The sequence below is a fragment of the Bubalus kerabau genome, chromosome 4, assembly GCF_029407905.1.
Source record: "Bubalus kerabau isolate K-KA32 ecotype Philippines breed swamp buffalo chromosome 4, PCC_UOA_SB_1v2, whole genome shotgun sequence".
Lineage (NCBI taxonomy): Eukaryota > Metazoa > Chordata > Mammalia > Artiodactyla > Bovidae > Bubalus > Bubalus kerabau.
This window is the reverse complement of record NC_073627.1, coordinates 88846195-88857935: the sequence shown is the minus strand read 5'-3', so window position 1 is coordinate 88857935 and position 11741 is coordinate 88846195. Positions and strand designations below refer to the sequence as shown.

Sequence of the window (11741 nt, the reverse complement as noted above, 5' to 3'; positions counted from 1 at the left end):
GCCTGAAACCACTACATCTGTTACACCTGTCTTGGATTTGGCTTTAGAGAGTATGTGGTTTCAGAGATGCAGAGCAGCAGGAAAAGCAGATAGGATAGTCCTGTATGAACAAGGAAGGGAGAACGAGGAGCAGACTCGCTTTCCTGGGGGGAAAAAATGAGGGAAAAAAAACTAGTTAGATGGCGGGGGTATCAAGCAGAGTCTTTTTTTCCTCCTGGCCTCTATGCCCCGGAAGCAGACAGAGACCCCAGCTCTCCTAAGACAACCATACAGTTTGGCTGTTTCATGAAGAGTGCAATAAAGAGACTGCTACTTAACAGTTTCACGGAAGTGCCAGGGAACTTCTCACCCTTGGGCGTGGCTGGGGGGTGGGGAGGGACATAAACATTTTAAAATCCTATGGATGGGGGATGTGGAAAGGAAAGCAGGACATCCCACAGAGAATAGGGATGAATTAAGGGCAAACACAAGAGTTGAAATATTCCTCCAGTTACCCTGACAGCCAGGCAAATTCTACATTGAGGGCCAAAGAACCTGGGGCAGAGTGCAGAAAGTAGGCGCCCCTGCTTCTAAGGCCACAGTCATCTGCTTGTATCTACATTTTAATTCTGTAGAGGCTCAGGCCACAATTCTCCTCCTAAAATCACTTCCCTTACCATCTTTTACCTTGTATATTCCACATAACTTCCTTTCATTTTAAATTCATTGAGGGCAGGGGCCAGAAACTCTACAACTCGGCAGGCTCATTCTATAAAGAATGTCTCCTACGTGCTCTGCAATTTTAGTAATGTGTTGTCACATAAATCAAGTTGACATTAAAACTGCCACGTTGACTTTTGTTTCATAAATAATTTATTTCCCATAAAAAAGTTTAAATAAATAAATAAAGCATAAATCAATTTAAAAACAGCTTAGTCTTTAACTGTCCATTGAAATCCAGTGCATTGCATTGTCAGTTACTTTAAGAGCCTCTGCTGGCTGAAGAGTCTCACCTCAAAGTCACATTGTCCATACCCAGAGCTACAGGTGGGAGATGTTCAGTCACGGAGGTAACCTGTTAGTCTCATCAGGAAAGAAAAATTCTTGAGTATTTGCACTCTCACGACTGTCCAGGCACACCTGTTGTACTCCTTGGACTTCAGGTACTGCACGAGGTTGAAGTAATATTTCCTCAGGTGAAGAACGGTCTTGTCTCCCATAGTGGAGTTTTGCTTCTGCATTATTTCCTTCTGGATTGGCTCCAGACGATTCATCTGCCCATAGAGTTCCTCAAGGAGGTCCTCAATGATGGTCTCAGACCAGCCAGTGCTGGAGAAGTCTCTGGTGAGAATGCTGAAGATCTGCTGGAGCATCTCATACATGACCAATATGGCATCTTCCTTCCGGAACTGCTGTGCTTGCTTCATCTCCTCAGGCATCTGGAAGTCCATCCTGAACTCGAGGCAATGTTGAGGAGTTGAAGGTAACTGCCCCAGGAGTTTCTGACACACCGCAAGGTTCCGCCTTTGTTGGAATCGAAGCAAGCTGTAGCTCCTGGAAAGAGCTGTGGTGGAGAAACACAGCAGGAGAACCATCAGGAGGAGGCACCGGTAGGTCATGATGAAAACAGGCACAGGGCTACCTGTTCTGCTAGTAGATGCTGAAGCTGAGTCTTCGAGGGTTTGCAGAGTGAATGTCCTTCCTCCTTGAGTGTGGGCTACTTATACAGGATGGCCCTCCATTCTTTCTATTTGAGAGGAATTTCCCACTTTCAGTTCTCCCTTTCAGTTTTCCTGTGTCATTTAAATTATTAATTGCCTCTAAACTCTTTTTCTTTAAGCTCCCTGCTATTTTAAGTTATATATACCACATGGAAAAAAGATATAGAAACTGAGAATTTCTAATATTTTTTAAAGTTTCAATGAATTGCTAAATGTTAAAGAAAAATATAAGCCAAATCTTTTGAACTAGATTATTATAGGATTCTTTTATTTGGAAAAGATTTTTCTTTTTCTTTTTCTCTTTTCATATTATGAGATTTGGGGAGAGAGGGCCTTGTTTGTAAGAGAGTTTTCTTTTTCATAAAAATTAGGTTTAATTCTCAATTCTGCTATTACCAAACAATAATACTTGCAGTTTATGATTTTAAAAGAGACACCTATTTTTTCTATCTATAAGAGAATAATGTTAAACTAAGTTGATGAACAATAAATACATGATATATGTATGATTTAAATTAAATACATGCAGTTTATGATTTAAAAAAAAGACATCTACTTTTTTCTATCTAAAATAGAGTGATGTTCCTATAGGGGTGGGATGGGGTGGGAGTGGGGAGGGAGGTTCCAGAGAAAGGGCATTATATGTATACCTATGGCTGATTCATGTCAATATATGGCAGAAACCAACACAATATTGTAAAGCAATTATCATTCAATTAAAAATAAATATATGTAAATAAAAAGAAAAAACAATGCATATAAAAAACAAAATAGGATGATATTAAACTAAGATGATCTGAATTTTTTGGAGGCCTTAGCTACAAGCAGCAAGACATTACATAACTTTATCCACCTTGTTGTTGTTTTGCAGTCACTAAGTCGGGTTCGACTTTTTGCGGCCCCATGGACTGCAGCACTCCAGGCTTCCCTGTCCTTCAGTACCTCCCAGAGTTTGTTCAAACTCATGTCCATTGAGTCAGTGATGCCTTCCAACCATCTCATCTTCTGTCACCCCCTTTCGCTCTTGCCCTCAATCTTTCCCAGCATCAGGATGTTTTCTAATGAGTCAGCTCTTTGCATCATTTGGTCAAAGCATTGGAGCTTCAGCTTCAGTATCAGTTCTTCCAATGAATATTCAGGACTGATTTCCTTTAGGATGGACTGGTTTGATCTTCTTGCAGTCCAAGGGACTCTCAAGAGTCTTCTCCAGCACTACAGTTGGAAAGCATAAATTCTTCGGTGCTCAGCCGTTTTTACAGTCCAATTCTCACATCCATACGTGACTAGACAGACCTTTGTTGTCAAAGTGATGTCTCTGCTTTTTAATATGCTGTTTAAGTTTGTCATAGGTTTTCTTCCAAGTAGCAAGTGTCTTTTAATTTTGTGGCTGCAGTCACCATCTGCAGTGATTTCAGAGCCCAGGAAAATATTGCTTTATCTCAACTATCCAGAAAATAGCTGAAAACTAAAGACTAAGTAATATTTCTAAGCAGACTAAATAAATGTTACACCCGCCATGCATAAAAGTCCATGGTTCCTCTTGTAGTTGGCCTTTGTGACCATTATTGAGGGTCAATGAATTTTTATTTTGTACATACTTGTAACAATCTAGTCTGATTTTCCATTCTCATGCAAATACATACCACCTTTAAGAGGAGATCTAGAAGGAAAATGGAAGAAAAAAATACTAAACAATCAGGGGATTGAGACAAGGGGTTCTAGTTTGATATTTCCGAGACTATTTTTGTGTTTATGTGTAGGTACTGATGCTGATAAGAAAGGAATCAGTAAAAAAAAATCAAATTATGATTTTCATGTCTGGCTTATATAGATGGGGAGATGTACAGTACATTTTTAAAGATTTAAATATAAAAATAAGTTCTTCTAAGTATGCTATTTAATACTTAATTAATAATTTTCAGTCTTTAGCAATACTTGCCTTATCTTTCAACCTGAATTTACTAAATTTACACAATATGCAACTGTAGCATGAGACGATGCAGACTGTGACCCTCACTCTCCCGGGTTATATACTTAAGCAGGAGAGAAGAACATTAATCAAAGACATACACAAAAGTAAAAATGCAGTGGGCTTCCCCAGTGGCTCAGAGGTAAAGAGTCCAGTAAGGGAGACACAGGAGATGCGGGTTCGATCCCTGGGTCAGGAAGATCCCCTGCAGAAGGAACAACCCACTCCAGTATTCTTGCCTGGAAAATTCTGTGGACAGAGGAGACTGGTGCGCTACAGTTCATGGGGTTGCAAAGAGTTGGACATGACTGAGCAATGAGCAGAGCATAGAAATGCAATGGTAACCAGTGTTACAAAGGAGACGTACGTAGTACTGTGGGCACCTGTGATATAAGGACATAATGTAGTAGAAGAAATCAAAGAAGACTGTCCTGAGGCAAGGACACTGGAGCTAAAATCAGAAGGAAGGTCAGATGGGACTGCATGTGCTACGGCCTTGTGGTGGGAGACACATGTCAGGGTAAAGGACTGGACTGAAGGCCACTGTGACTTTTAAGTCAGAAAGTGGTCAGTGAATGATCTGAGATGAGGCCAGAAGGCAGGCAAGAGCCAGACAGCACACAGGGTGTAAGACCATGGAAGAAGTTTTTCTTTATCCTCAGAACAGTAGAAGCTATGGAAGGGTTTTGGTGGAGCTAAGTAACTTAATTAGATTTGAGGGGAAAAAAAAATAATCTCTCTACAGGAAGCAATAAGTAAAGGACAAAGAACAGAATGAGTGCAGGCAGAGTAGTTAGGAGATTTACCTAATTGTAGGCCTAGGTGCTAGTGGTAGAGAAGAATTAATTCATTTCTGTGAAATCTCTCATTTCCTGACAGGACCAGAAGCTGAAGAAATTCTCCATCATTTTACAGTTACCTCAGTACTATTGGTTATTATAATTTTAATGTCTACTTAGTGTACAGGAACATTACTTCTATTGTACCAAACTGAAGTAGAGGCTAGAAGTATCTGGGTAAATGTATAATCCTGACCTCCAGGTTTCTCATCATCAATAGATCTCCTGTCTTCTGATATTTACAATTTACTGAACAAGCTATATCTCCCAGATCTCCCAGAGAGGACTATCTATTGGTGATGTCCAAGGTATTCCTAAGAAACTACTTGTGCTTGAGCTGTGCTGATGCAATGTGGAGTAGAGAGGAAGAAATTCATCCTTCCTTCTAAACTGGGTGAGTGGGAAAGATGCCTGTGTCATTCCCTCAAATGAGTGAAGAGTACTAAGAATGGAAAAGATAAAGCAACCAATCCAAAAAATGATTCTGGGAAGATGACAGTGGCAGCGGTATAATTTTAAATTTCTATGAGTTCTCACAAAGAAACAGACATTGCCACCAGATAGAAACAAAAATCCTACTGAGCATGGAACTCATGGATATGAGCCACAAAAATGCAAGCAGATGAGGACTAATCACCAGTTGCCACAGGACCAGCCTGAGAGGAGCATCCACGTGGGAGAAAGCAGAGGAAAGCAATGGACCTAAGAACCCCAAAGTAGCTAAGAGGTATTTACTGGAAAGCCATCCGGGCCAATCTGAAAACAGCAGCTGAAACCAGAAGGGATTTGGCTCAATGTTATAGCTTTTGAGTTGTGATGATACCTCGGTAAGCTCTGAAAGGCAGTGAAATAGTCTAGGAGACCAGCAAGGTTCAAATCAACCAGGCACAGCTCTGCTTTGGAAATGGATCTACACTGAGGAGTAAGTGCTAACAATGGGATCAAATTTTAGCAGTATATAAACAGGAGAAACAAGAAAAGAGAAGACCAGACCAGGGTGAGAGGTGGGAATCTCAGAAAGCAAGCAGCCATATTTTTTAACATTTTACAGAAGCAGCAGAAGGGGGAGCTCTGTCAAACTAGAAAAGTCACCCTGAACTACTTCTATTGTAGAAACTGAGGAAGCATAAACTCTTGTAAAATCAAGCAACAGAATAGTGGTATTAAGATTAAATTTCATACAGATTATTGTTAGAAAAAAGAGAATAAGGTGCCGGACTAACAGCTCTACAGATGAAAATATACCAGGAATACATGCAAATGAAACAGATTGAATTAGTGTTATTGCTGCTGCTGCTAAGTCGCTTCAGTCGTGTCCGACTCTGTGCAACCCCACAGACGGCAGCCCACCAGGCTCCCCCGTCCCTGAGGTTCTCCAGGCAAGAACACTAAAGTGGGTTGCCATTTCCTTCTCCAATGCATGAAAGTGAAAAGTGAAAGTGAAGTCGCTCAGTCGTGTCCGACTTCTATCGACCCCAGGGACTGCAGTGCACCAGGCTCCTCCGTCCGTGGGATTTTCCAGGCAAGAGTACTGGGGTGGGGTGCCATTGCCTTCTCCCAAATTAGCGTTACCAGAGAAGTATTTAAATATTTTTAAATTACATAAACAACATAAACAATATTAGACAAATGCAGAAATGAAGTAATATATAGACAGGAAATCATTAGAAATAAAGGAAAAAACTAAATTTTGTTAAATAAGACATAGTCACAAGATAAGTTTTGAAAAATCTGTTAATTGAGAAAAGTTTTAATATGGAAAAATAAAGCAAATCAACAGCATATAAAAATATCATATATTGATCAAGGGGGATTACTTTTAGGAAACTGAGGATGTCTATATTATACAATTCATAGTGAAAAAGACAAATTAAATATCCATCAGTAGGGAATTGACAAAGTAATATTATCATACACACCAAAATGGAATACTTTATAGCCATTAAAAGGAAGGTCAGGTATAGACATACATTCAAGAATATTTAATAAAAAGAGCAATATCACACGAAATGCTAGGCAGGATGAAGCACAAGCTGGAATCAAGATTCCGGAGAGAAATATCAATAACCTCAGATATGCAGGTGACACCACACTTATGGCAGAAAGTGAAGAACTAAAGAGCTTCTTGATGAAAGTGAAAGAAAGTGAAAAAGCTGGCTTAAAACTCAACTTTCAAAAAACAAAGATCAAGGCATCCAGTCCCATCAATTCATGGCAAATAGATGAGGAAACAATGGAAAGACTGAGAGGCTTTATTTGGGGGGGCTCCAAAATCACTGCAGATGGTGACTGCAGCCAGAAAATTAAAAGACACTCGGTCCTTGGAAGAAAAGTTATGACCAATCTAGACAGCATATTAAAAAGCAGAGACATTACTTTGCCAACAAAGGTCCATCTCATCAAAGCTATGGTTTTTCCAGTACTCACGCATGCATGTGAGAGTTGGACTATAAAGAAAGCTGAGCGCTGGAGAATTGATGCTCTTGAACTGTGGTGTTGGTGAAGACTCTTGAGAGTTCTTTGGACTGCAAGAAGATCCAACCAGTCCATCCTAAAGGAAATCAGTCCTGAATATTCACTGGAAGGACTGATACTGAAGCTGAAACTCCAATACTTTCGTCACGTGATGCAAAGAACTGACTCCTTGGAAAAGACCCTGATGCTGGGAAATATTGAAGGCCGGAGGAGAAGGGGGTGACAGAGGATGAGATGGTTGGATGGCATCACCGACTCGATGGACATGAGTTTGAGCAAGCTCCGGAAGTTTGTGATGGACAGGGAAGCCAGGGGTGCTGCGGTCCATGGGGTCGCAAAGAGTCAGACACGACTGAGCGACTGAACTGAACTTAATAATGGACATGATATTATTATTAACTTTATAAATTAATAAAGATACACATATATATGCTGATATATGCCTGCAATTTTTTATCACTGGGCAGTTTCACTTATCTATTGGTAGTAGATATCCTAAATAAGAATGCAACAGGAGGAAAATTCTTTCACTTTCTGCCTTTAGAACTGTTTGTACATGGATTTTTTTTCCCATAAAAAGAGAATATCTGGGAGATAGGATTCTCAGGCATTTTTATCACTTAGTGCACTTTATCTGCAGGAAAGAATAAAATAAATGTTACTAAATGTTTAGCTTTCTTTTCTCACTTTTAAACTTTTTCCTATAATGAACACATGTTGTGTGATTACAAAATAAAAAGCACTTAGTTATATTCAAAATCAGGGCGTAAAATTATATGTACAATGCAACTATGTAAAAGCATGTAGAGAAAAAAACTAATTAAAGGAAATATACCAGTATTTTAATAGTGATTATGTTTGATTAGTGAAAGTAAAGGGTGATTTTTTTTTTCTTTTTTTCTTGCAAGGTTTCCAACTTTCCAACTGGTGAATGTATTCTTTCATTATTAACTAATCTGGGTTAATAAATGTGGCATTTTTGGGTTTATTAATTTCATTCAAAATCAGCAATGACCAGAATAAATATAATACAAGCCAAACCTGTGTAATTTAAATTTTTCTAGTAGCCACATCAAAAGAATAAAAAGAAACAAGTTAATTTTAACAGTATATTTTATTTAACGCAATATATTTAAATGCTATCATTTCAACATAAACCAATACAAAACTATTAATGAGATGGTTACATTCTTCTTTTTCATAGTGCCTTCAAAATTCAGTACATACTTTCAGTCACAGTACAGCTCAGATGGACTAGTCAAGCGGTCAGTTGGCCACATGGCGTTGTTGACTCCATGGTGACCAACACAGCTCAAGATGGAGGGAGTAATAGGAGAATAAGATCAATATTAAAAATCAACCACTTCTTTTTATATGATCAATAAAAAGTTGGAAAATTACATTTAAAAATGATACCATTGACAATAACATAAAAAGTCTACTACTGAGAAACTGTCATAGCTGGAGGTGCCTAAGAAGATACGGCAGTTAAAGGTAATGGGGCATCTTAAATGACATCCCAGAACAGAAAAAGAACATTAGGTTAAAAACTAAGGAGATCTGGGAATTCCCTGGAGATCTAATGGTTGGGACTCTATGCTTTCAGGGCAGGAGGCCTGAGCTCCACCCCTGGTCAGACAACTAAGATCCCACAAATCTCAGAACCAAAAATAAGAAAATAAATAAAAAGTTGCTGCAACCAGAGTGTGTGTGAGAGGGGGAGGCATTAAGGAGTTCTTAATAAAGTGTAGACTAGGTAATTTTTAATTAATTAATTTATGACTGGACTGGCTCTTTGTTGCAGCAGGTGGGCTTTCTCTAGTTGGAGCAAGCGTGGACTGATCTCTAGTTGAGGTGCTCAGGCTTCTCACTGTGGAGCTTTCTCTGGCTGCAGAGCACAGACTCTAGGGCATGGGCTCAGTAGTTGGGGTGCACAGGCTTAGTTGCCTCACAGCACATGTAATCCTCCCTGGCCGGGGATGGAACCCATGTCCCCTGCATTGGCAGGTGGATTCTTAACCACTGGCACACCAGGGAAGTCCCAGACTTTAATCCTTTTGAATGTAGCATTGACAGGCAAATTACCTTCACTTTTGTCCTCTAAGTACAAGGCTATAATTGAAATTTGATTCAAATTAGATGGCCAGAAACTAATGAAAAATAGAAGCTTTCTATGTTACATTGAGATTGTCCTTTTTTTTTTCATCTTGATCATCAGTAAGGATTAAGCAACTTGTCCAACTAATTCTTCTTCTGAGTGAGCAAAAGACGTGTAAGCATGTGATGAGGTGGTCAGCATCCGTGAGAAGGGAATACAGAGTCTACAATAGGAGACTGCCTAGGCCACCTCCTTCTGAGACTCACACTGTCATTTAGTGAGAAAATATTTAGCAAATGTTTCTTAACCACTTCATAAACAAAAGAAGCAAACGCTGCCAATTTATTGGACTATTTTTTAAATGTCTCTCAATAAACTTTTGCTACTGGCTTGATTATATATTTTTTACATTCTGAGGTTTTTTCCAACATATTTGTTATTTATTGTTGTTGCAAGAATGAATAAAACACTTTTTTCATTAAATTTTTCTACCATTTAATGGACTAGGTTTTCCTTGCATTTTCATACACAAACACATATCAAAATAATTTTGGTTTTTAATCTGGCTAACTTTACAAATGCTATATCTAAAAGTATTTGGTTGGATTTTCAAATTTTTAAATAAACAAATATATTGTCTGCAAATAAAAATTTTAAAGGACTGAAGATGTGAAGTGTGATGATCGTATAGAGCAACTGCTATTTGGTGTATGAAATTGTACTTTAAAAACTATTTTGTAGCAAAGCTGAAATATGCATAGCCTATGACCTAGTAAGTCCAGCAATCACCCTGGAAAAAAAATCAAGTGAATGTACATCAGGATATAAGTAAAGAATATTTATACCAGCACTATTGATAATAGTACCAAACACAAAATGACCTAAATATCCTTTAAAATGGCATAAATAAATAAGTTGCTACCTATGCTTATAATAGGTTTGTTAATAAAAAGATGTAAGAAGCACAATAAACACACAAACATAGTAGTGAGTAAAAGAAACTCAACTCAAAAGAAAACATAGATTTATATAAGTGTATACAAAACTTAAAAATAGGCCTGACTACACAGGAGACATTTTGCTCAGCAACCTAGGGCGTTCCTGTGAAACTTCAGGACACAATGTCTGTCTCCAGCTTGAGGGAAGAGCATGTCTTCCCACCTTCCAGCTGCGGCCTCGTTCTCGCCCTCTCTCAGCACCTGAGGCTGACTCTGCCCAGGCTGGGGTTGCCCTGTGCTCACAGCCAACACCTCATGGGCCCAGACCCCCTCCTCAGGCCTCCCACCTGCTGTGGAGAGGGACAATATGCAGAGAGATCTAAGTGCCCCTGGTTGCAGTCTTCTCTATTCTCCTTTCTCACACCCTGCACATCTTGTCACAGGCCTTGGATAGGCTCATTGTGCACTTTTTTTCTAGCTCACTTCAGGATGCAGCTGGAACTAGGTACTCCGCTGAAGGCCTCTCTGCCTAGCTCTCCTAACTCCTTCAGAACATACCCAACCAGAGGATCCCACACTGTGCTCCGCTGTCACTCTCAGAATGCGCCCATCAGAAGGTCGATGGCCCAGGAACAGGCAGGAGCAGCCCAGGCCTTGTTTTCACTGTTCGCTGCCAGGACCCGCTGCTGCTGGACACTCAGACCTGCCCTTTCAGAACGTGCCCGTCTGCATCAAGCCTGCGTTTACTTCAGATCCCAGGCCGTTCTCTGAGCTGGACTTTAATCCTCAGAATCACTATCAGGGGTGCAGTGAGTCAGGCTAACCCAAGGTTGAGAAAACGGTTAAAAGGACAACACATTGGCGGCAGCTGCTGAACAAGCCTCAGAGGCCCCCCTCTGCTGACACGTGAGCAAATCCCACTGTGTGGGTTCTGGGTTAGTTTCCTGTCTCTGAGGCAGTTTCTGAATCTTCCTTAAAGTGAAACAGCCTAAAGCAAAGCCATCTGCATACTCAAAACCGACAAGTGACTTGAGTTTTGTTACATCATCAGAGATTGCATAATGAACCCCAGAAAGCAAAAATAGCAACGAAGTTGATGCAACAAGTGAAAAGGAAACTAAATGCAAGCTGCCAAATGGGATTTCAGGATCCAGCCTGGGAATCCCCTCTGGCCTGGCCTCCTGGCTGAGTTGAGTGCACAGAGCAGAGGATCGTCCTGACTGCCTGCCAGACGCCTGTGTCTTCTTGGCTGAAACTCTGAGCTCCTAAAGTCCAGGGAAAACAAAGAATCCAGTGAGGGTGGGGGTGAGTCCTTGTAGACAGCTGGCCTGTGTGCCACATACAAATGTTTCCGTCTAGAACTCTGGGTATTGTTGCAACAGGCTTGGCCTCGTCATCCCAGTGAATGGCTATTTCCCCTCTCACTGAGTGGTGGGTGAGCTGCAGGAATCTGTCTCTGACCAGCTCTCTGGGAACTGCCTCATCTTCCTGAGCACAGACCCAGAACATCAGGAAATAATCTTCTAACCAGATTCAAACCCAAAGAGTTAATACGTAAGGAGCACTTGAGAAGTGTCTGGTACCATTCTGAGCATGTGCTATAAATTAAGGCAATTAATCTTACCACACTTTCAAGAGGAGCTTTTATGATTATCTTAGTAAGACAGTTATTGTAGTTAGTTATTGCAGTTAAGACACAATGTAGGAATTTATAACTAGGCA

General features: G+C 40.1%; 1 protein-coding gene across 1 annotated transcript; it reads right to left on the bottom strand.

The window, feature by feature from the left end:
• Positions 1-894: 894 nt before the first annotated feature.
• LOC129651545 (interferon beta-2-like) lies at positions 895-1598 on the bottom strand. Its single transcript, XM_055580232.1, has one exon. The coding sequence runs from the start codon at positions 1596-1598 to the stop codon at positions 1038-1040; it is 561 nt and encodes a 186-aa protein (XP_055436207.1). The 3' UTR covers positions 895-1037.
• Between the last annotated feature and the right edge of the window lie 10143 nt (positions 1599-11741).